Source organism: Cervus canadensis, chromosome 31, assembly GCF_019320065.1.
Source record: "Cervus canadensis isolate Bull #8, Minnesota chromosome 31, ASM1932006v1, whole genome shotgun sequence".
NCBI lineage: Eukaryota > Metazoa > Chordata > Mammalia > Artiodactyla > Cervidae > Cervus > Cervus canadensis.
The window spans coordinates 24754295-24779410 of NC_057416.1; the positions used below are offsets into that span (position 1 = coordinate 24754295).

Consider the following 25116-nt stretch of genomic DNA (forward strand, 5'->3'; position numbering starts at 1 on the left):
AAAATGTCCCATTCTGATGAGCAAGAGGCTGTAACAGTGATGACTTTAATCAAGTCACCAGAGAAACAGTTTTCCTGCAGCTTGTTCTCTGGGTTTCCTTCCGCACTCAGGTCAAGGGTCAGTTTAGTTCAGTTGCTCAGTTGTGTCTGACTCCTTGCCACCCCATGGACGGCAGCATGCCAGGCTTCCCTGTCCATCACCAACTCCTGGAGCTTGCTCAAATTCATGTCCATTGAGTCAGTGATGCCATCCAACCATCTCATCCTCTGTCCTAGACTGGAAGGTAGTTTGACATGGAACATCTGCCCAGTAAGGAAAGAATGGGACCCTGGGAGCAGTGACTGCTCTTGGCCCGGCCCAAAAACCATTAACTGGAGGGGAGGTACCCCAGTTGAATAAAGACCAGCTTGCTTTTGGAATTTCCTTGGCATACCATTTTTGGTCTGGGTTAGCCTGCAGGTTTAAAGGGTTGCTCTAGGAATATGTGTTAGGAGAGAAGAATGTGAGTGGAAAGACTGTGGAAGTCATTAGGAAACCAGTTTAAAAGTCAAGAAGAGTCCAGCTGGGAACCTCATTCAAGTGGTAGAAATAAGGGTGGAAAGGGAAAGATAGTTATGAGAAAGGCATGGAGGAAGTGTCACCGTGTGAATAGGGAGAGAAGTGGAGGGTCTGGAGATAACTGATTCACACTCTGGTTCTGTCACTTGCTGTGAGCCAGTGGACGAGGAATGGAACCCCTGAGTACCTCTGCCTCCCCCAGGGGCATGAGCATGGTGGGTGTCATGCAAGATACGCTCCATAAACATTAGCTACTTTCTTGCTTCTCTTATTATTGTTCGTCTCTGTCATCATCTTTAGTGTGTTAAAACTCTAGTCATTGGATATGAGAAATGAAAGAGGCTTGTACCTGAACGGATGGGATAATGGAGTGTGGGGAGGTATAAAGAGGCATTGGTTTATGAGTGATAATGAGTGCATTTTTGGATGAGTTGACTTGAATGTATTTAGGATGTCTGCACTGAAGAGGAAATCGTAGCTGTAGATTTATGTTGTTGTTCAGTCACTGAGTTGTGTCCAACTTAGCGACCCCATGGACTGCAGTCTGCCAGGCTCCTCTGTCCTCCGCTGTCCCTTGGAGTTTGCTCAAATTCGCATGCATTGAATTGGTGATATCTAACCATCTCATCCTCTTTTGCCCCTTCTCCTTTTGCCCTCAGTCTTTCGCAACATCAAGGTCTCTTCCAGTGAGTTGGCTCTTCACATCAAATGGCTAAAGTATTGATGCTTCAGCATCAGTCCTTCCTATGAACATTCCAGGTTGATTTCTTTAAGGATTCCTTGGTTTGATCTTCTTGCAGTCAAGGGACTCTCAAGAGTCTCCTCCAACACCACAGTGTGAAAGTATCAATTCTCAGGCACTCCGCCTTCTTTATGGTCCAGCTCTCACATCTGTACACAGCTACTGGGTAAAACCATAGCTTTGACTGTACAGACCTTTTGTCAGCAAAGTAATGTCTTTGCTTTTTAATACACTATCTAGGTTTGTCATAGTTTTCCTTCCAAGGAGCAAATGTCTTTTAATTTTATGGCTGCAGTCACCTTCTGCAGTGATTTTTAGAGCCTAAAAAAGTAAAATCTATCACTGCTTCCACTTTTTTTCCACTTTTTGTAACTTTTTCCACTGAAGACTTAGGAATTATCCTAAATTGAATTAGTAATTGAAGCAAAGGAAATGGCCAAGAACTGGATTACAGAGCAGGCAGAGGGACTTCGCTGGTGGTCCCTTGGTTAAGAATCTGCTTTCCAGTGCAGGGGATATGGTTTGATCCCTGGCCTGAGTGCCACAACTGAGACCCAGTGCAGCAGAATAAATACTAATTTCAAAAAAAGAGCAGGTAGAGTAGAGGGGGTGCTGAGCACTGATTGATTTTTCCTGGGGTCTCCAGCACTGAACGCAGCTGGCTCCCTGTGCAGAACACACAAACTACAGTCATGATTGGTATCACATCCTTTTGAACTTTTCAACGAATCTTTTGCTTGTCCCCCTACACTTACCTTCTTGGGGAGCTGATGAAGTATGTGACCTTTTGTGGGAACCAAAAAACATGGCCATGGTTTGGGCCATGATAACAAATTCCCACCAGAAGGGTAGCTGAAAACAACTGAGATATATTCTCACCGATTAGGAGGAGGGAAGTCTGAAGTCAAGGCATTCACAGTGTAGGCTTCTTCTGGAAACTCAGACCGTCCCGTGCATCTCATAGCTTCTAGTGATTCCTTGGCTTGTGGCTGCATCATCCAACCTCTGTCCTCATCTTCACATCACCTGCTTCTCTATGTCCTCTGCTCTTCTTATAAGGACATCAGTCTTTGGATTTAAGCCCACCACCAAATCTAGGATGATTTCATCTCAAGATCCTTAAATAATTAAATCTCCAAAATTCGTGTTATCCAAAAGGTTACATTCTGAGGTTGCAAGCAGACATGAATTTTAGTGGGGACACTCTTCAACCCCTTAGAGCCTGAGTGCCCTGCGCTCGGCCACTGAAACTGGGAGTGGACTGTATTCTTAGCCCTAACAGAAGAGCATGTCCTAATGGGATAGTCCTCAAAAGAGTGGGCCTCGTAAGGCTGGTTTTTGAAGGGTTTGCTTAACAAACTTGGATCAACTGCTTGCGGAGGTATGTGAGTAGGAGTTGCTTGCTTAACAGAGTCCTGGATTTATTTTTCTTGTTTGGAATTTTTCATCATACTTGGGCCTTCTATGACATGGCTGCTGTTTTTTCTGGCTGAATTCTTCATCTATCAGGCAGGCTCTCGTGAAGTTTGTTCTAGTATATTGAGTATGCTGAATGCTGGAGGTGAAGACCACTTGTGCTCCAGGGAGCCGGAACCATGAGATGTGGGTGAAAATAAGTGAAAGTGGTAATCGCTCAGTCATGTCTGATTCTTTGTGACCCCATAGACTGTAGCCCACCAGGCTCCTCTGTCCATGGAATTCTCCAGGCCACAATACTGGACTGGGTAGCCATTCTCTTCTCCAGGGGATCTTCCCTACCCAGGAATTGGACCCGAGTCTCCCACGTTGCAGGCAGATTCTTTACTGTCTGAGCCACCAGGAAAGCCCAAGACATGGGACCTGTGTTCTAATCCCAGTTCAGACACTGAAATTTTTCTCATCATTAAAATAAGACATCCATTCCTGTCCCTTTCTCCAGAGATTTTTTAAAAAAATATTTATTTGAATGTGCCAGGTCATAGTTGCAGCATGTGGGATCAAGTTCCCTGACCAAGGATGGAACCCAGGCCTCCTGCATTGGGAGCAGAGAGTCTCAGCCACTGGAGTAGAGTCTTCTCCACTTCTCTGAAGTCTGTCTTGAGAGTTTTTAATATGGATTTGGAATAATGATGTGCAACTATTATATACACAGTCTCTCAGCTGTGTATAAAAAGCATGAAAATAGGTGTTATTAATACAGGGTTGAAGTATAATCTTAAAAGGTAGCATTTGGAGACTTCCCTGGCAGTCCAGTGGTTAAGACTCTGTGCTTCTACTGCAGGGGACATGGGTTCAATTCCTGGTCTGGGAACTAAGATCCCACAAGCTGTGCGGTATAGCCAAAAAAAAAAAAAGGATTTGCATGCTCTCACCTTCATCCTCTGTCCCTGCCTATTTCTCTCCCACACAGAGTTGAATTAATCTACAATTTGATAATTTCCTCCTAAAGGGCAATTTCTCTTTTTTGTTTCTCAATTCATTTTATCAAATACACAGCAAATAGTTGACTTCTTAATACCTTCTGATGTACTGGTCTAGGCACCAGGGTAAGCAGAGGGTGTCTCTGACACTGGGAGGTGCAGAATGTAGCAAAACACAGAGAGAAGGGACTTTGCTGATGGTCCAGAGACTAAGACTCTGTGCTCCCAATGCAGGGTACCCAGGTTCGCGCCTCGGTCATGAACTAGATCTGACATGGCTCAACTAAAGTTCCCGCATGCTACAACTAATAAGACACTCCACAAGAACACAGAGAGGATTCTAATGGCCCCAAAGATGGTCGTTGTCACCTCCCTTCTACCCTCTAGGAAGTGACATCTAAGGGGAGTCCTTTAAAGAATGAATAAGAGTTACACCAGGTGAAAGGAAGGTGCATGCCTGACAGAAGGGATGTGTATGTACTAGACCTAGAAGTGGGAAGGGAACCATGTATGGTCAAGCCAGGTGAATAACTCACTGATCCTAGACCAGGAGGGAAAACCCGGTGAGAGTAAGGGCTGGAGGGGCTAGGGGATTCACAAACTATCCAGACATCAAAGGGAAATCATACAAAGGTTTTAAGCTGGGGAGTGACAGTACTGAATCATATATTTTAAAGTTCTTGGGTGCAGGAAGCCTTTTCAGTAATCCAGTGATGGTAGTTAGGATTAAAGTGATGTGATGAGATAGATTCAATAGGACCTTGGTGAAAGATTGGATGAGGGTAGGGTGACTTCCAAGTCATCCTGGCTTGGACATCTAAGCAGCATCTTTTACTGAAATCTGGGACCAAGGAAGACAGGCCATTGGAGGGAGTATGTTTCCTTTTGTAAATATTGAGCATGATACGGCTGTGGAATATTTCCAAATAGAAATATCCAAGAAACAAAGTAGACGCTGACTTAAAGTTCTTGGGCCTTGTGTTCTCTGCTGTACGAAGGTTATGTCCTTTAAAGCTTCTCCTTGTTCCTCTTGATCTCCATTGTTTCTAAGAGTCCTTCATCTTCACCTGAGTTTCAGCGTGACCTTAGACTGGAAACTTCCCCTGTCTGCCTCCTTGTTTCCTCATCCCGAAGAAAAGGCAGACTGGGTGATCTTCAGGAGCTCTTTGGGGTTAAACCTTCATCAGAGACTTTGCAGTTATTTCATTTCAAAGAGATTGGAGGGTCAAATTGGGGAATCTGTGCCTTGTTTGTTAGAATTCAGTTTGAACTGTTCTGGTTGCATCTTCCTATGCTAAGAAAAGGGAGACCCAACAACTGCGTGTATCCTCAGTGGTGCAGAAGGAGAAAGGATGTGACCAGTTCTGGGGCAATGCGAAAGAGTTGAGCCAGCCTTTCAGGAGGGTCGACTTGGGCCCAGACAAAAGTCCAGGCCTCCTGATCTCTCTCTGCTCCCTGGGCCCTGGCTCACTCAGCCTCGCTGACTCCCAAGTCATCCCCACGGGCTCAGGCCATCAGAGGTTCTCTTGTTTTAGCCTTGCTTTCCTACTAAATTGGCACAGGATGGGCCGAGACTAAGGAAGGTGAAGCCCGCCTGAGCTCTGCTCCTTCCGGGGGGTGGTCAGGTGAAGGGCTTGCTCTATGGAAAACCCAGCTCTTTACCTATTACAATTTTCTCAAACCACGTTAGCAACAACAGCAGCAAAAAAAGCATACAGATGCAAAAAAGCTCGTTCAGCTTACTACCTCCTTGCATCAGAGGAGAGCGTGTGCGTTTTCAGGGAGTTTCAGCCTCTCAGTGAAGTGGCGGTGTTCTTGTGAACTCCTCCTTTCCAGGTGTGATCCTGCCCCGGGCCGGCCACCTCCCCTGTGCCTCTATGGCTCTGTCACCCATGGGTAGCTCTGAGCCTAGTGACTCAGCGGTAAAGAATCCGCCTGCCAACACAGGAGACATGGGTTTGACCCCTGGGTCAAGAAGATCCCCTGCAGGAGGAAATGGTAACCCACTCCAGTATTCTTGCCTGTGAAATCCCATGGACAGAGGAGCCTAGAGGGCTACAGTCCATCAGTCCATGGGGTCACAAAGAGATGGACACAACTGAGCGACTAAACAACAGCTGAGCCAAGCAAGGGATGCCAGGCTGGGTCTACTTTGACCCTCCAGTTTCTCTTCACAGAGCAAGTCCAGGATGATCACTTTCATTTGCATCTTCTGTCCTGGAGTGTCTCATTCGTTTATTCCACAGGTACTATGTCACAGCACTTTGAAAGCAAAATACCCCAGGCTTTACTCAGGTAGCTACTGACGTTAGCGGTTCTCAGAGTGAAGTGTGTGCCAGGATCACCTGGAGGGCAGCATTCCCTATTCAGTGGGTCTGGGGTGGAGCGGAGAACTTGCCTTTCTCCCGTGCTGCTGGTCTGGGGAGCACCTTTTGAGAAGCACTGGCCCCCAATATAGCGCTCTGGGGGGGCTGCCGTGCCGCTGGGCAGCTCCACCTTAGAACACGGGGAAGGCCATGAATAAGTCTTACCTGGGTTGTTTATCTTTCTTGCTGTTACTTTACCTGCTGTGTGGCTTGGGTCAGATTTCTCAGCCCCTCACTCATGAGACCATTAAGTGTTAGTCGCTCTGTTGTGTCCAACTCTTTGCAACCTCATGGACTGTAGCCTGCCAGGCTCCTCTGTCCATGGGGTTTTCTAGGCATGGAAGTGGGTTGCCATTCCCTTCTCCAGGGGATCTTCTCAACCCAGGGGTTGAACCCGGGTCTCCCATGTTGGAGGCAGATTCTTGACCATCTGAGCCACAGGGGAAGTCATTAAACCTCACTCGGGATCCCCTTTGGCCTCAGCGCTCCCTGGTACCTTGGCCATTGAAGTCGGGCTGGGAGGCCTGCTTTTTGCCCTCTCTGCAAGGGGTTTCCAGGAACTGTAGGAGTGAATTCAGACTTCAGAGATTTGGAAGAGGAGCTTGCTTTAAAAACTGGGCCCCTGGATGAGAACCACTGGAGGAGTGGTTTTCAAACAGTTACCTCCAGAACCCTGGTGTTCTCCGGGAACTGTCACGGGAGTGGAGTTCCTCCAGCCAGGACCACCAGAGAGTCAGCCCAGACCGCTTGACTTCTATTAAAAAAGAATTTCTGGGAAACATGTTTGAAAAAAGGTTCCATTGCTTTTATTTTTAACTTTGAAAACTCCAGCTCCAAAACACTTGCTCTGATTTGAGCCTCCCTTGGCTCAATATTTTGGGTGCATGTGACAGACAGTGCCAGGGTTGAGAAATTTTAGATCTAGTTCCTCTGGCTATTCCCTCAATTCCTTTAACAAAGAAAACAGTGGTATCTCTTTAAAGAAGTTTTGGGATTTTCTGTCAGGTGCTGTTCAGTGTAGCAAGCATGACTGCATGCTGAATGCCAGGCTCAGAGCCGGGCCGGGGGTGCAGAGTAAGACCTGGCTCCTGCCTGGAGGATGTGTTGGTAGTCACCCGTTCGCTGCCCTCCTGTCTCTGCACTCACCACACAGAGCATCTCCGCTGATACCCTGAGTTCATCTTCCTCCTGACCAACCTTCCACGTGCCTCTTAACATTTACCGTAACTCCGGATTCCATTCTAAGAGGAGAAGGGAGAGCTGATGAGCTGGAGCAAAGGATTTACCCAGTGTACGTCCCCCCTGATCTCTTATCTTAGGCTTTGCTTCACTGGGGCTTCCCTAGTGGCTCAGATGGTAAAGAATCTGCCTGCAGTGCAGGAGACCCCCTATTCGATCCCTGGGTTGGGGAGATTCCCCTGGAGAAGGGAATGGCTACCTACTGCAATATTCTTGCCTGGGAAATCCCATGGACAGAGGAGCCTGGTGATCTACAGTCCATGGGGTCACAAAAGAGTTGGACACGACTGATAGACTAATACTTGGACTTTTTCACTACCTGACTATAGTATTACTCTGCATTTGGGATTTAGGACAGCAGTCCCCAATGTTTTTGGTACCAGGGACTGGTTTTATAGAAGATAATTTTCCCACAGACTGGTGTGGAAGGGGTGGTTTGGGGATATTTCAAGCACATTAAATTATCTTGCACTTTTCTATTATTATTGCATTAGATCCTGGAACTTGGGGACCTCTGGCTGAGAGGACTTGGAAGCAAGCCCCCCATTCTGCTGGGCTAGGCTTTAGTATTTATTTATTGGTTGCACTGGGTCCTCCATGCTTTGTGGGCTTTTCTTTAGTTCCAGCAAACAGGGGTTACTCTTGTTGCAGAGCATGAGCTGTAGGGTGTTATAGCTTCTGTAGTTTCTCCCGGGCTCTAGAAAACAGGCTCAGTAGTTGTGGCACATGGACTTAGTTGCTCAACAGCATGTTCGATCTTCCCGGGCCAGGGATCGAACTCTGCATTGTCTCGGCAATGTCTCCTGCATTGGCAGGCAGATTCTTTTCCACTGAGCCACCAGGGAATCCGTGGGCTAGGTTTTGTGCAAATGTCCATCAGTGACTGGTCCAGTGTGAAGTAGAGCTTTAGGACAAGATGTGGAAAGATCTGGAAATCACAGATTCCATCAGGCTGAGATTGAAACCCAGACCCTAGGTCTTTAGAATCAGATACCTTAAAAGACATACTTCCTAGAAACTCTCTGAAGGGAGCCCCAGAGCACCCTGCAAGGCTCCCTCACCTTCAGGCAGCAGGCTGAGCAGAAACCCTGGGTGGTGGTTATCGTTCTCTGCTGTCACTGTGGGGCCGGACGAACATGGGCCGAAAGATGACTGTGCTGGGTCTTGAGACTCTCTTGACTTTTTTAAAAACAGACTCAGAATGTCTTAAAATAACCTGGTAGCTGAAATAACAGCAGCAGCCACAGTCGCAGCCTGCCATTCCTGAGAATGGTTGTTTGTTTAAAATCTGAGGCATTGGTTCTGGCAGCGGTTGGTTTCCACGAGCCCAGGCTCTCCCAAGAGTTGTTGCTCTAATGGAAATCATATGGTCTCATCACCACAGGGATCACGGGGCTCTGCTAACCCCTCGGTAAGGAATTTCCTTCCAGAAACTACACACACACCTCCACACCCTAGAACTGTGGAAGCAGGTGGTGGAGACCTATCACTTTAAAGAGGATTATGATGTTAATATTTTCCCATCCAAATAATTAACTGTTCGTCCCCTCTTTTGGCCTAGGTTTCCCAGCCTAGCTAGACCAGCAGACTGTGTTCCCATCACCATGAGGAGGTCGCTTTGACAGCCTTGTTGACAGGGAGTTGGGGTGCCCGTGTGGCCAGAGTCTCATCAGCCCACCTTGTCGAGATCCCCTGCCTGGCCCCTAAAGGGTCATCATCAACAGCCCTTGACTCCCCCTCATCCTTTCAGAAGCTCTTCCTGGGACTGCCCTGGTGGTCCAGGAGCTAAGATTCCCATGTGCCTCGCAGCCAGAAAACCAAAACATAGAACAGGAGCGGTATTGGAACAGTCAATAAAGACTTTAAAAGTGGTCCACATCAAAAATAATTTTAAAAAAGAGAGAGAGAAACTGTTATCACAATGACAACTGAGTTGATTTAAAAAAACAAAAACTCTTCCATGCTGGCTGGAGACAGAAGCCCCGCACACACCCGTCGCCTGATGAGACGCTCCTGTGGGCTTGGCTGCCTTCTGCTCATTCTGTAGGGTGGTCTCACACTCAGCATGACACCTTCTGTTTCTAACCGCCTCCCCACACTACAAATCCTGCCCAGAGTCAGAATTTGGGGAGATAGGGGAGACCTGGAATGAAGATTTGGGGCGGCTTAGATGGCGAGAAGGAAGCAAGTGACTCTCTGGACCTGGGGTCACGTGCACTGTCGACCTCTGGAAAGTCCTGAATGGCAGAGTCACTAATGGCTTTAGGGGTCACCTTTCCTGACTCCCTTGGCAGTCCCAGGGAGCATCCTTGGCCTACATGCTGCCAGACTTTGGCAGGTGATAAAAGCACATACTGAGATGCTGCTTCACGGGTTCCGGATGCGTAACTGTTGACTGTGGGTATTTCTGCCTTGAGACATACCCCACCCCCGTGTATGTGTGGTGGCTTCAGCAGGCCGCTTCCTGATGCATTCTGAGATCCCAGCACTTGCCCTTCAATCTGGCAAAACTGCAGCCTGACCCGTGTGGACTCGGAGCCGAACAAGGAACATTGAGACCAGCTGGTCGGCATCACAACTCACGTGTTTTCCCTGGAAAATGAAATCAGTGTCAACAGCAGTAGTGAATGCCCTTATTTGGATCTTAGTGCAGCACCCCTTGAATCTGAACACCCCAGACTTTGCGTTTCCATCCTCCAAACTTAGAATACCTTAAATGCCCTGTGATCACAGTGTCTGGCCTTGTGCTTCTGAACAGAAAACGCTGGATGGTCACGGTACTTGCCAGTAATCATTGTGCCGATGAATAGAGGAGTCCTCTAGTCCTTCTGGTCTGTCAGGGGTCCTCCTGGTCCTGCCGGGCGGCCGCTATTCTCCCAACGGCTCTGCCATGGGTCTTCACGGGAGATCGCTACTGGATCTCTCTCTTCCTTGGAGGACCCTGTTTGCTCTTTGCTTCAGGAAGTCCCCACTGTTCAGGGGGTTCCCCGTATTCCAGTTGGAAAGACATCAGCGTGTCCACTGCGGAGCCTAAGATCTGAGCAGGCCAGGCAGGAAGCAGATGCTTACTGCTTTTCTAAAAACTTTTATTTTACTTACTGATTTTTATAAATACTATATAATTATATATGTTTATTATATGGTATAAATTTATACTTTTGAAATAAGTATGAAATAGGTTTAATTACTTACGAATTTTAAATTTATTTTTAATTGGAGAAGAATGGCTTGACAGTGTTGGTTTCTGCCGTCCAACAACATGAATCACCCCCCCTTGAGCCTCTCTCCCACCACCCCCAGTCCATCCCAGCCCTCGAGGGTTTTTTTTTTTTCCAATTCTGTGGTCGGCATTCAGGTGATCCAGCAGCTGAGAGCGATGCGACCCGTGCCACGGACCGGGGCTCGGGCGCGCGCAGGTGTGTTTGTGACTCGGAGCCGGCGGCGGGGTGACCACTAACTGTCCCCTTCTTCTTGTCTTGCAGATGAGCTCACAGTGCCTGCACTTTACCCCAGTAGCCCTGAAGTGTGGGCCCCGTACCCTCTGTACCCAGCGGACTTAGCGCCTGCGCTGCCTCCTCCTGCTTTCACCTACCCCGCTTCACTGCATGCCCAGGTAATTGATGCCCATCGGCCACGACTCCACTCACCCCAGCACCGGTCCCTTCCAACCTGGTTCCCCAGAGCACACCGTACGACTAACACCTCTCCGGCTAACAGATCCACCTCCGAGAGATTAATGTCCCCCTCTTGATCCAGCCGCCACTCCTCTGGGACTTCTGAGGACCGTCTGACGGCCGTGACATCACCCACTGCCTGACGTTCCCCCCACCCCCGGACGACACCACTCTCTTCCTTAATGATCTCACCTCATGTCACACACACGGGAGACGGGGCCCGGGTTAGACCTCCCCCAGCCAGCTCGAGGGTGCCCTTGGAACCCAGACGTGTGTGCCTTGTTGTGCGGGGGTTCCGCGGAAGGAGGCGTGCGCGTGGCCCACGAGTCGTGTGTCTGCGTGTGTTCCTCTGTACGGAGAGTTCTTCTCGTGTGTTCTGGGAGCTTGAGTGATGAGGGGGCATGTCGGGAGTTGCCAGGAGGAAGGCTGTGTGCTATCCCACATGTGTCAAAGACCAGATTCACACTTCCATTTATTTTTAAGAGACCCTATGGGAAAGGAGGTACGATATAGTGTCTTAAATGTAATTATAAGACAGGGTCGAGGTGTGTCTTCTGACCGGCTTTCTTTCTCGGTTAAGAATAGCCTGAGTTTTATAAACAAACTCCAGTGTTTCTTCACAAAGATTACTGTCTGTCTACTTACCAACCCTTTCTCTTCCCTTGGGGGGAAAAAAATTGTTTCTCTTAGCTTTGCTTTTCTTGCAAGCAGTAGTAATCCGTGTTAGGATCCAGGGTGATGATCAATAGCAGATAAGAGAGAAAAAATATAGCTGTCATTTGTCTTATTCCATGTGTAACTCCTTTAGAAGCAGAAAAGCCTGTTTTTAAAATATCATCAGCCTGAACAGGTTTGGGGAGGCGGGGGGTTGTTTTGCTTAGTGGTTATTGACCAGGCCGGGTGAAATCAACAGCTTGCCAGAAAACCCTTCTGACTTAACACTCTTTGACGTGGTACAGAACTTAACTGTGTTGTACACGACACCTACCAGCTGCCCCAGTGAGGGTTCTCACAGGGAGGCCATGGGCTCAGAGTGTTGTTAGATGGACATCCTCCCGTTCTCTCCCGGCTCAGTTGTCAATGCTTTGATCGTGCATGGACAGCCCGGCCTCTCAGGTACCGTGCAGGAAACCTACAAAGAAAAGGCCGTGGTGCCTGGACCTCCAGAGTGGGGAGAGGCGAGTGGAAAGAGTCCAAGTAGGGAAGAAACACGTAGGTGGTGGTGGTGACCGCTCTTGGCACAGAAAACAGAATTACAGGGTTATTCCAAGACTGATCCCAATCTCTGCATTGTCCGTGCTGTTCGCTTTTCCTTCCCTTGCTGCCCTTTTCATCTTTGTCCACATCAGTGCTCGGTCAGTCTTGAAACGGCAGGTAGCCAGAGCTGGAGAAGGGAAAGGGAAGCAGCAGACGCCTTCTGCTGGGTTATCAGAATGTTCCTGGGGGCCTCAGGCATAATTTCATAGAGGCCGTGGAGCAACTCAAAAAGTCCTCTCTGTTGGTGGCCCACCCCCACCATCTGGGGTATGTGATCCCCCTTCTTCCTCTTCCTGGACTGCCTAGATACAGATCCACTGACTGTCGAGGCCATGTTAATAATACCATGAAATGGTGCCAAGTTTGCATAGTCTTCTAAGTACCCATGGCTTTGGTTAACAGCCACAAAGCCTTTTCACCACTGCCCGGGAAAAGCAAGAACTGACACTGGCCGAACAGGACCGGGAATGAGAGATCCGAAAGCCCGGGCCATTGTGAGGAAGGATGAGGAGAGACGTGCCAAGATAAATGGACGCGCCTGTTCTGACTTACGGGGATGTGTACCGCCCATGGTGGCATGGTCCCCATGAGCTGTTCCTTGGTCTTGAGGCTTTCCCAGCCGGGCATCCACTTAGCATCGCTACATCAGCCCTAGAGCTGGTGGGACTCTCATCTGATACCAGTGTGAGATCCTTGCGCTCAACCCCGCTTCTTGTTGGGGTTCATTCCCAGTACAAGCTTGAGTTCTGTATCGCAAAGACTGATGAACAGATATGGTTATTTAAGTGTCTTTGTCCGATATGAGAATCGTAGAATGAACTGGGAGAGGCTTGACAGATCAGCTGGTCTGACCCATTTTACAAATGAGGACACAGACTAGAGAAGATGCAGAGAGTTGTCCAAAGTCTGCACGTGGCTCTGCCGTGGCCAGAGTCAGGCCGCCTGATTCCCAGCCCTGTCCATACCTCAGAGCTGGCCCACCAGAGACTAATTCTTTGATGGAATTGTGGAGAGGCCTTGCCCCAATGACTCCTTGGATCTTTTTCTTCTCTAAGTAGATGAGAAGCCTGTAAGAAGAGATTTGGAGGCAGAGACGAGGGACTCAGAACTTAACCTTCACCTAAAAGGCCTAAGAGAATTTTTACTAACTGGTGGTAGAGCAGAGGGGAAGGCCAGAAGGGAGCATCCCCTTAGTGGCTAATTCCATTTTTGTTCTGGAAATCTTATTATATGTCTTTGGAGATCAGCTTTGAGATGATTTTGCTTTTCTTAGTGATGTTGTGCTCTGTTTTGAGACATGGATTTTTTTTTTCTTCTAGTGTTTCTCTCCTGAGGCAAAGCCCAACACACCTGTCTTTTGTCCACTTCTCCAGCAAATTAGATTTGTCTCTGGGAATGTGTTTGTAACATATCAACCTACTGCAGACCAGCAGAGGGAGCTCCCATGTTGAATTTGCTTGTTAGCTGTTTGTTTGTTTTTTTTCCCTTCCCTCCCTTTTGCAAAAACTATTTCTTGGTAACGTTTGAGAGATTTCAATAAAAATTTTAATTAGAGCAAAAATGATCTCAAGTAGACTGCAGCGTTTTGTTTTTCACGGTGATGCGACTTTGGAGCTAAGATGCTATCTCTGACGGAGATTTGGGGAGAGCTGGGCCCAGGACGCTGAGTACACATTATATGGGAGAAGGAGCCAGCATCCCAGGGAGACTTGGTCCAGGGTTGAGGCCTCGATGCTGCTGCCTGGATCCTCTTGGGCTCCTGAGCCATCAGAGCTGCATATTAGAAGTTGCTCATTCTAGCATCCATGGGTCACACCTGCTGGGAGCTGTCACTTCAACAAGGATGGATGTCTTTTCCAGTCTGTCTGATCCAGAAGGAAGTTCCAGGAGAGACAGAAATTATCACTGCAGAAGGAGTTGATGCTTCGTATCTCTACTTTTGTCCAGCTTATATGGTGCCTCCATGTACATCGAAGATGCGTGTTGGACATCACATCCCACTTGTAAAGAATTATTGGAGAAGGACTATAAGCCACAGTACTGCCTTTTGTACTTCTAGAGATAAGAGAGCAGGTGATTTCTGAGTATATCATTCGCATTTTAAGAAATGCTCATCCTGCTTGCTTTCCACCATCGTCAGTATTTGAAATGTATTAAGTGTGTGACGTGAGTCACTGTGGACGAGGGAGGAAGGTTTCATTCACGACTTTTAGGAAAGGTGCACGTGGAAGATGATCCACACAGCTCCTCTTACCTCATATTCACACATCTCAGCTGTTTTTTTTTTTTTTTTTAAAGTCTGGGTTCATTTTTGCTTTTGGTCTGCTTGCTGATGGGGCTGAGAGGAAGCCAATAAAACACACTGCCCTCTTCCACAGTCTAGAAGCAATAGCATTTACCCTTGACCAGAGTCACACTGAATTGAGCCAGGAACTTGTGCAGGTAAGTGGGACCAGAAAAGCAGGTTCTGGCTACCAGCCTGTGTCTCCTCCGTGGGCCCCGTCTGCCCCGAGTCTCTGCACGTCTTCTCCCGGGACTGCCCTGCAGCTTGTGACCGGAGCGCATCACCTGCCCGCGAACAGAAGGTCTTCAGATGAAACCACAGACTTCCCGGGGCAAGACGGGCCCCTGGGGAGGTCTCCTTGTGACATACTGGAAAAATTCTAAAGGTTAGACCTAAAATAAATGCCAGAATGGACCATGGGAAAAAGACATGGCAAACAGGGACGAGAAGGCATGGGGGAGAGATGGCCTAGGGTGATGTGTGGGTATCCTGACCACCAGGTCCTCGCCCCAGACACTGCAGTTTCTAGAACGGCATTTGTAAACTTTTTTTTTTTTTTTTAAGCAGATTTCATTAAGCATCTCCTTTGTCTCTGAGCCCCCATAGTGAATACTGAGATGAAGCAGCATGGTCTGGCGTGAGTCAGATTTAAGTGTGGTACATAGCTGGTCAGAGGGGGCGTGGTGAGGGAGGCAGGTATGACTGTGGACTCAGGTGAGCGCACAGCCTGGCAGCAGGTCAGCAGGGCTTGCTTCCTACCAGGTGCTCCTGGGGACTCTCACGGAGGGGGGACTGTGTTCTTTGAGCTTCTCCCTCCTATTCCCAGGGCAGCAGCCAGTGTTGAAATGCTGGCCCTGAGAGCAGACGACCCCCCGCCCCCCGCCAGAGGCGACTTCAGCCCCTCACCAGCCGCCAGCCTCCCAGAGGAAAGGGAGGCGTCAGGAGATTCGGGTGTGGTTTCTCTTCCCCCTGACAGCCTCATCCTTGAGGCCTGGTTTTCCCAAACACGTCTTATCCTGTAGCCCTGGGGCTGGTCTCTGCCCCAGAGACCCCAGCCTTGAAGGACTGCCTTTGAGGTAGTTCAGCTCAAGGCTTTGAATTGTTCTTAGGCATAAATGAAACTATTAATCCTCTGACATTTGCTTTTCTCTTTAAACCTGCAACTCCGTGAAGGTCAGAGTAGGGGCGGGGGAACCACGCCCTGGCAGTCTGTCTCCTGACTGCACCAGCCTTGTCTCGTTCCCTGTTTCTGTTTGACTTTCTGGTCACCTAAGAGCCCCTGGCTCAGCTCCCATAGGAGACCGACCGAAGGTGAGCAGGGCAGGGGTGGTGCTCACGGCCCAGCCTCTCGTGAGCACCGGGCCCCCTTTCCTGTTCCAGTCCCCCCAGCCCCTCCCTAGGGGGCTCTCTCCCTGCCAACCCCATAAGGCCTGAGGTTTCTGGGGCTCCCTGGTCAGATTCGGGCTTTGCCGTTTACAGGTTCTGTGACCTTGACTCACGTTCCTTAAAGGAGTCCACCTGCAATGCAGGAGACCTGGGTTCGATCCCTGGGTCGGGAAGATCTCCTGGAGAAGGAAATGGTAACCCACTCCAGTATTCTTGCCTAAAAAACAATCCCATGAAGAGAGGAGTCTGGCAGGCTGCAGTCTTTGGGGTCACAGAGTTGGACACGACTAAGCAACACTCAAAGTGGGGCTAAAAATCCCTCATGTAAAACAGGGGTGCCGCACACAGTAAGGGCTTAGAAAATGTTAGCCTTTCAAGGTGCATTTGAATCTTCAAGGAGAAGGGAGCCCAGCACTAGCTACCCCCGTGAACTGTGCTGGTTCAGACACTGAGGATGTCTAGCCTGGACGCCCGCGGGAATGCAGAGTCCTCGTGGCTGCAGCCCGAGGGAAGATCAGAGGCTGGGAAGGTGGCTGAGGAGCGGGTGAGCGAGATGAGGCCTGAATGACGTTCCCCACCGTCACGAGCGATGCCTGCCTGCCTCAGCACTGTGGTCCCGGCAGCCGGTGCCGACTCTGGGAGAACGTGGCCCCTGGAGGGAGCCCCCCAGCCCCCGGGGGCAGGCCAGGCCCGGACATGCCTGTCCCCAACAGGAAACAGCTGGATTCCCAGAGACCAGTGGTAACATGTGTTCCTTTACTCAGAAGTCTTCAGCTGCTGGTCAGCCCGCCCGTCCTTCCCGGGGCCTTCTAGCTCATTCTCCCTCCAGTCTTTCTGCTATGACTCTGCCCAGCCTGGTATCCAGGTAATGGGGCTACGTTGAGTGCCTTGGGTGGTGGGAGGAGATGATTCTCCTTCTAGTCCTGGTAGCTGAACACCGCCTCCCCCGCCCTCGGGAGCCAACTCCTGGCCTAGAAGATGCTCTCCCCCCTTTTACCTTCTCTGTCCCACCTGTCCTGTCTCTTGCCCTTCCCTCTGCTCTTTGGTCTTTGAAGACCCAAGGAGCCTCTTCATAAGGCAGTGATGTATGCCCCTGCCCTGTCCTCACCAGCCTCAGAGCAGTCCAGAGCCAGTGTTCCGTCTGGTGGTTGGGCCCGGTGGTCCCGTTGATCAAAGCCACTGCTCCAGCTGCAGAGGCCGGGACTCCCCACGCCCCATCCGGGGCAGATTTCCTGGTGGGGGGGCAGGTGGCAGGATTGCCTTCATTTGGAGGGCACTGTGTTTTCCAGGTTCCAATTTCTTTTTCCAGCTGTAAGGCTACATCCCCCCAACGCTGTGTGTCTCCCCCAACCTATGTCCCTCCAACCTCGTGAGCAGGGAGAGCCCCCATGAGTCTCAGCTGGGTGCCCCCCTCTGGGACCGCCCGTTCTCCGCTGAGCCGGCTGCCTGTCTCAGTGGGATAGTGCAGAGGGCATCAGTGCAGAAGATCCAACAGGCCCAATTTGAATGACAGGTTCCGCCCATGCTCCTGACTTGGAGGCTTTAGGCAGGCTTTTGTTCTGTTGATTTTGCTACCTCACTGAGCCTCCGTTTCCTCATCTGTAAGTAGGAAGAATGAACCACTTATTTCACAGCGTTATTTTGAGGCAGAGAGTAAAGTGCTTGGCATAGAGCAGTAGTTACTGTTAAAATAGCTCTTCCATTTCCTTTATTTATTTTTTTTTGGTCAAGAAGAGATGCCTGGGACCTCCCTTTGTAGCTTAAGAAGCAGTTAGGATGCAGGGGCTCAGGACTGGTACCCCAGCAGCAGAAACCCGAGGGCCCAGGCTTCGCACTTTGGTAAAGAAGAGAAGCATCTGGAGTCGGGCAAGAAGGGCTGTGGTGTGAGCTGAGGGGAGGCCGGGGCAGCTCTGCTGGCCGCCCCCACAGGTGTTTGGCCTCTGGCGGGATGAGTCCCAGATACCATCTGAGAGGACATGGATTCAAACAGCTTCGGGAGCAGAACCAAGAAAGGCTACCAAGAAACTTTGGAATTAAAAGATGCAGGCGGCCTAAAAAGCAAGTGAACTCCGTGAAGAAAACCCGTGGTGACAGGGGCAAAAAGGAAAACGAGCTCCAAATGGGATCATGTTTTATTCAAGGCCGGCACTGCTGGTGGGGAAGGCCAGGAGCCCGTGACAGGAGGGGAAAGTGGGACGGCCCGACTTCCAAGTCTCATCCACTCTGCCACCGAGTGCTCTCGCTCCACCGACCCGGCTCCCGGAGACCTCTAATGGCCCTTGATAGCAAACATAGTTAAAAATTAACAGACTGACAGAATTAAATATGGATGACCAGCCAGCGCTGCGGACTTAATCTGACACAGGGTGTTACACGCCTGGGTGCCTTCGACCCGAGTGGCGTCCTGAGTGAACTTCTGGGATGTCTGAGCACATTTCGCATGCCTGTTTGGAAGCGCGAGCTGCGCTGGTGCTGAGGAGAGATGGGGAGAGATCTGAAAAGGCCAGAAGAGAAGATGATCCCTGAAGGGTTATGTTTAGTTAAGTCCGGCCGTGATAGGTCTTAGCGGGAGGGGTTCACTGGCCTAGGACCTTGCTCTTGGGATCTAGACCTTGTGGCTGCCTGGACTCAGACCCCACAACCTCCCACTGTTCAGACCCTGTTCAGATGGTGCAAGGTCATGGGGCTGGGCCCTGGCCTCGGCCTTCTCTTCCCACCCCCCCACCAGCTGTTGGAGTGGGTCAGATGGCAAACTTCAACCTTTGAACCAGTTCACAGAAATCTTGACATTTTTGTCTAGGTAACAGCCATTTGCTTAATCGCCCCAGGCAGAGTTGTTCAGTCGCATGGCAAAGAGTATTGTAAAAGAAATAGTAAGAAATGCTGATTGCAATTCTGTGTCCTCCTTGTCCTTGGAAAGAGTAGGAGGGGGCGAAGGGAGACTGTGGGGTTTGGACGTTCCTTTAGGGAATGGTCCTCAATGGGCCTCATCTTGTGGGGTAGAGAAATTCCTGGCAAGTGTTCTTCTGGTTTTGGCAAATGCTTTATTAGAAATGGGGAGGGTTGCTGTTTCACAGAATCCTGTAATTCATCCCATCATGAGGGTCATCTTTTTTGTAATTGTGAATCATCACTGGGGTCTGTTGGGTGAGTTTGGACTTTCTTGGACCAGAGGAAGTCTCCGGCTTGGCCGCCTCTCCACAGCCCGCAGCGGAGTTTGCTGTGGGACCTGACCTTAAACCGCTTAAGAGCGGAGCTATAGAGCCGGAGTCGGGGGTGGGCAGAGTTGATCATGATTAAATAGCGTATGAGTGGCTGGTGGCCGGTGGCTTGCGGCTGAGAAAGCTCTAGCAGGGTCTTAAGGGCTCTGTGTTGGGGACAGTGGGAGAAACCCGCCTAAGAATCTTCCATGTCTTCAAGAGGAGAGAGAGCTTGGTTCTGAGTGTGGTGCTGGGAAGTCTGCATCCAGGCCCAGCATCCGCCTTAGGAAAGGGAAGTCGCGACTGTGCCTTGTAGATTAGACAGCCAGGGAACCAGCTGGTCTGGTGATGGCCAGCTCTGGTTAGTTTTGTTCAAGAGCTGGTTGATGCATCGGCATACTCAGCCTCTTGCATCCGCCAAATGTCACCACTGGAAGGCATCTTCCAGACCAGCATTTCTCAACGCTGTTACGTAATTTAAAAGATGATGTGATCTGATAAACTTGGGAAACCCAGGATGAAATCAGGCCAGACAGGTTTGTTTCAACTTCTCGGAGCTTTTCCCATACTGATGTGGATCTAGAATCTGCTGAGACGGTGCATTTTTCTCTCAAACGTACTTGACTGCAGAGCCTGACTCGCTTCTTCCGGCTGCCCTTTAGGAAACCGTGTTCAAGAGCAGGCTCTCTCAAAGTTGAGCATGCATATGCAGCAGCGTTACCTGGCGGACTTGATTAATGCAGGTGCTTGAGCCCTCCCCCTAACAGTTTCTGCATTTCGGACATGGTCCCAGGTGATGCTGGTGGTCGGGGGACCATGTTCTGAGAACCACTGGTCTAGACTTGTCCCTTGAGTCCACAGAGAAGAAGATAGCTAAACCGAGAGATGTTTATTAATGGTGGCTCCCAGGAGTTGAGCCAGCCGCCTAGTAAGCACTTCTCGTGACTGTTTCTAAAGGCAAGTGGGATGATGATGGCATTGTCACTAGGAAGGAAGAGCACAATGAAATAGTAGCCTTTTGGGTGCTTTGCCGTGGGTGCTCCTCAAAAGCTGCTATAGGAGAGCAAGTGGGGCAGGCAGGCAGCCCACTCTGGAGCCCAGTCAAGGTCTTCCTCTCCTTGGCAACACTGTTGAGGATGTGAAGTCACTGTATTTGAATCCTCTGGGCCTTAGTCCCTCATCTATACATGGAAGAGGATGGATGTTTTTTGGGTATCTCGCCCTCTTCTCTAGCACTTTATTTTTGCACCGAGTCATTTCTTACCTGGCTGCTCTCCTCCTGTCACCAGTCGCTGGAGCTGGTATGATGCTGAGGTGGTAGAGACTAACCCTTGCTGCCTTGGGGAGGAAGGTTCCTCAAGAAACGCGATGGCGGAACCCCAGTGTGTTCCCTGGTTGGTGAATCGAAACAGGGATGACTGTCAAGAGTCAGGATGAGGTTCTAGCGGAAGCGCCCAGGGTCTTCCATGCTGCTTACTCACATGGTGCTGTCTGCACGCTGTGTCTAGCAGTCTCTGGTGCAGAGCAATAATAGCAGGATCAGTTTGGATCATATCTGTTGTGTTAGAGGTTCTTTCAGGGACTTCTGAGGCCCCCGGAATTGCACACAGCATTGTGAGCGTACATGGGGTTGAGCACGCTGCATTTTTCAGCTGATCAGGACGGTGGCCTTAGGAGGAAGGTCAGCCACGCTCGATGGCCCCTCAAGCCAGAGTCAGCAAGTCATGGGTTTCCCCAGTGTTTATGACGCGTCTAACTAGCCCCTAGGCGCAGGGCAGGAGTGGCCACGAGTGACCCGGAGCCAGAAACCACAGCAGAACGGCAGTCTGAGTGGGCGTAAGGATGAACCCTCTGTTTTCTCAGAGGAGAGCGGTGATTAGCACAGAACACTTCTTCCCCCAGGGCTGGCTGCCTATGCTGGGGTTTTGCCCGTGAGCTCTGCTGCTGCTCTGCCCTCCTCGGGCACTGGGACATTGCTAATGGCAAGCGCAGGCTCGGCCAGCTCCTGCTGGAAGGGGGATGGCGCTGAGCCCCGTAGAGCTGGAAGGAGGCAGCCTTTGGGGTGGCGGAGGGGGTGGGGGAGAGGCGGGGCGGCGGGGGAGAGCCCACCTTCTGGGCATGCGCAAGAGTGGCCAAGTCTCGGGCCCATTGCCCCTTCACCTTCCCTGAGGACCAGCCCGTGGGCTGACTGTACCTCAGCTCAGCTGAGCCCGGCATCTCCTGGCCCCCCGGCTCAGCATCTGCCTGCCCATCACCCAAGGGGCTCCGGTCCCCACCGCAGGCAGGGGCCCTGGAGAGTGCGAGGCTATGTGTGCGTGGAGAGGCTGGAGCGGGTGTGCGGGACAGGGAGGGGGGATCTCCTTGTCACCGTCACTTGCACCGAAACGGGAGTAATGCCATCCACCCTGCGGTCCCCCCTCTCCCCCGGGCTCCCGTGAAACACCAGCGCGCCTTGGGCTCCGCGCCCCAGCCCCGCACCTGGGCATCACCGGCCGCCGCCACTGCTCGCCCCCAACCCCGGTGCACACGGACCCATCCCCCCTCCACTGTGTGTCTAGGTTCCCAGCCCCCACCTGCCACGGGGCTGTGCCCCCGCCCCATCCTTTACTACCTGTCTCAGGAAGGCAGCTCCAACTCTGCCCTTTGCTTAGCAAGTGGATTCAGATGCACAAAGCCATAAGCCATGGGTAGGTATGAGTTTTTTCTTTTGCGCCTCTCCCTTCTGCCTTCTCCCCCTCCTCCCCTGTCCTCTACCCTCCCTCTCTCCCTTCCGCCCCTGCCTCCCACGTTTCCCCCTCTATCTCTACCTCCTTTGTTCTGCACCCCCTAAATTCCCCATATGACGTGTTTTTAGCCTACCTGCATGCGAAGGTTTGATCCGTGTCCCTTTTGTTGCTATGAGTATTGAAAAGACTCTGGTTCGGTCCCAAAAGAGCTTCAGTACCAGCTGGTGGCCCCCCCAGGAATACAGCTTCATCCTCCCGATTCAGAGGCCCCACTTTGGCTGGTAAACCTGTTCCTAGTCATATCTGATGTTCTGCCCTGGTGGGTCTCTAAGGCACAGCTGGCCCAAGGGCTTCTCAGGAAGGCAGCTCTAACTCTGCCCTTTGCTTAGTGAGCAAGTGGATTTAGATGCACAAAGCCATGAGTCCCGGTGTAGGCAGAAGCTCCATATACACCCTTGGTATAGGGAGTGAGCGAGGCCAGACCCCTCTGCTCCGAGCGGGGATGGCGTCCCCAGTGTGGCCCCTCACGGTAGAATGACAGTCAGAGGGACACGTCACTCAGTGAAGGATGCGGGGTCGAAGATGAGGGGCCTGCAGACTTCTGCACGTGCCCCACGGGGAAAGGCCAGGGTCCGATGTGGGCCCTCTTGGGCGCATTCCCAGACAGCCCAGCGTGTAGGATCTAGTTAGAGCTGGAGGAGCCTGAGCCCTGGGTCCTGAGCCAGCCCTGGGCCCACTGGGCTCTGACCGTGGTGGACACCACTCAGAATCCCCAGCCCTTGGCCGAGTTCCCCACCTGTACCTATCAGGTAAGAGGAGGTGGAAGGTCTCCAGGCCCCCTGCACCTCTGGGTCAGCCAGAGGGGTTGCTTCATCTGTTCACGCTTTGGAGAGCCAAATAAGATGGCTGTGAAAAAGGGGTTCTGCTGCAGATTTGATTTTATTAAACCACGGAAGTTGATTTGCCCGGGTAAAGTTCCTCCCAGAATCGCATTCCACTCTAGAAACGAGCTCCCATGAACTGAAATAAGGAGCAGTCTTCCTCCTGCCGTGCTGCAGAGGGTACCACCTCTGGATCCTCTGCTGGCAGCCTCTGCCTTTGCTGTAATTTGCCCGCCTTCCCCCAGCCCCAGCGCTGCTTTCTGTGATGCTCAGGGGCTGGTGGGGAGTATAAATGGAAGCAGGGGTAAATGGGGACCTCTCATCTCTCGCCTCTGTCCAAATGCTTAGGGGCAAAGCCCACCATGCCAATAGATGGACGTCTGTTCAAGCCGAAGGGCACTTGCCCTTTTGTTTTTTTCACATTTTCCTCCATACAGGATGGAGAGCATTCTGCCAAGCGCACCCAGCATCACAGTCCATCTGTGGGTCGGGCTGGCCTTGCATTCTGGAAACCTAACAGAAGAGGCGGGGTCCCACAGAGTGAGCAGAGGCCACGGGGTACCAGACACCCCAGAGGCCTTTTCTAAAAGCACAGGAGCAGATTCTCAAAAGCCCTCCTGACCCGACCACTGGCATGGATGATGTCAGGAACTGTCCCTTCCTGACCAAACAGACAAGTTTCCGACCGTTAGGCAGGCTGGCCCCCCAGCCTGGGTGATGCTGGGTGAACATGGGGATGGTGGCTATAAAGGAGGCTGGGAGCAGGGGACCACCAGGGCTCCCGAGAGCATGGTCCTCTGGAGGCGTTCTCAGGATGCGGCTCTGATGCTTTTCAGCCCCTGATGGGGAGCTGCCCACAGGCAAGGACCTGGGGACAGTGAAGGGGGTGGGGGCCCGGCCGCCCTGTGAGGAGTGGGCGTGCATCCGGGGCCTTGGTTCACAGCCTTCTCCCCACATGTCTTCCAGATGCGCTGGCTCCCTCCCTCCGAGGCTACTTCTCAGGGCTGGAAGTCCCGTCAGTTCTGCTGAATCCTACGTAAGTACTTGCTTTCAACAAGAACCGTGTCCTGCGCCTGGACGGGCCCAGGACAGAGCAGATGTTTGTAACCGGGCGGCCCCTGTCCTGCCCCAGCGCCCACTCCTAGGTGCTTCCTGGGCTCGTCCGAGGTCGTTCCACTCACCTCAGGAGCCCCGCGTGGCCCAGAGAGTTCTGAGGTTGACTTCCCTCAGGCAGGTTGCCCTGTTGACCTGAAGTCTCAGCTGGTGGCTCAGGGCCCCTTTGTTTCCATTTCCAGGGGTACTGCTGAGGGCGGATTTCACTTGCTGACATTCTGGGTACCATAAAAGGTCAGGACTTCCAGAGGGCTCTCATCCTGGGTCAGAAGGCAGAGACTCGCCAAACAGGAGGATTAGCGATGGGCATCAGAGCCTCAGAAACCCCACCCCTCATGGGTGGCCCGTGTCCATCCACCCTCCGACCCGTCAGGATTCTTCCTCTGGCAATAAGTAACATGAGGGATGACATTTTTGTGCTGGAAGACATCAACTTCAATAAGCCACGATTGTACCTTTCCTTCCCCTAACCCAGTGTATTTCTGAGTATGGTCAAAGAGTACTTGTCCTTGGGTAGAGACTTGCATGCTTTCCAGGGTTGGAGCTAAAAAGATTTCTTCACCAAGCAATTATCAGAAACTTTTTAACAACGTGAGCATTGTGAATCTTTGAGATCAGGAAACTCTAGGATGCAGTATTTCTCAAACTTGAGACCAGGAATCTTGGGAGAATCTTAGAGAATTCTCAGAGAATCTTAGGAGACTCAGGTTTTACTTAGAGCACACCTCGGGAAACCTGGCCCTCATCTCTTAACCAGAACCTGAACCACTGGCCCTCATACCTATAACCCTCGGAACAGTAGTCATCTGTCAACTGGTCACTAATCTGTGATGAGAGGGGGAAAAACCAGGCTTCTTCCCTTGAAGCTACTTGTATTTGTCCTTTATTCTGGAATGATGTTCTTCTCTGTGTGTTAAAATACACTTGAATGAAATGGTAATGTTACTGAATGACAATTGTATTTCAAATGTTCATGGTAGATACCTAAAATGTTCCTTTAAAATATTTTATGACATCTTAAAGTTAGTTATTTAAGGGAGACTTTTTTTCCCTGCCTGAAAACACAAATTTTAAGTTTTGAGGTGTTCCAGAGTCCCTTTAAGTACAGAATTTTCTAATCTGTACAGAATTTCATATCGATATGCATGCCCATAATTAAATTTTATGTTTTTTTTATGTGGACCATTTTTAAAGTTGAATTTATTAACAATACTGCTTCTGTTTTATAGAAGGGTTTTTTGGTTGGGTTGGGTTTTTGGCCATGAGGCATATGGCATCTTAGCTTCCCAAC

At 50.7% G+C, this 25116-nt stretch overlaps 1 protein-coding gene across 3 annotated transcripts in view; it reads left to right on the top strand.

Annotated features, from left to right (window-relative positions):
* RBPMS (RNA binding protein, mRNA processing factor) overlaps positions 1–25116 on the top strand; it is a 198420-nt gene that overhangs the window by 159906 nt on the left and 13398 nt on the right. The window contains exons 6-8 of one of the 3 annotated variants that reach the window (XM_043454307.1): positions 10787–10917; positions 21664–21792; positions 23679–23748. In XM_043454307.1, the coding sequence (XP_043310242.1) occupies positions 10787–10917; positions 21664–21756 (224 nt within the window). In that variant the 3' untranslated portion in view covers positions 21757–21792; positions 23679–23748. Of the gene's footprint in view, positions 1–10786; positions 10918–13554; positions 13800–21663; positions 21793–23678; positions 23749–25116 lie in introns of those variants that run through there. The other 2 variants (XM_043454308.1, XM_043454306.1) reach the window with 2 other exon arrangements.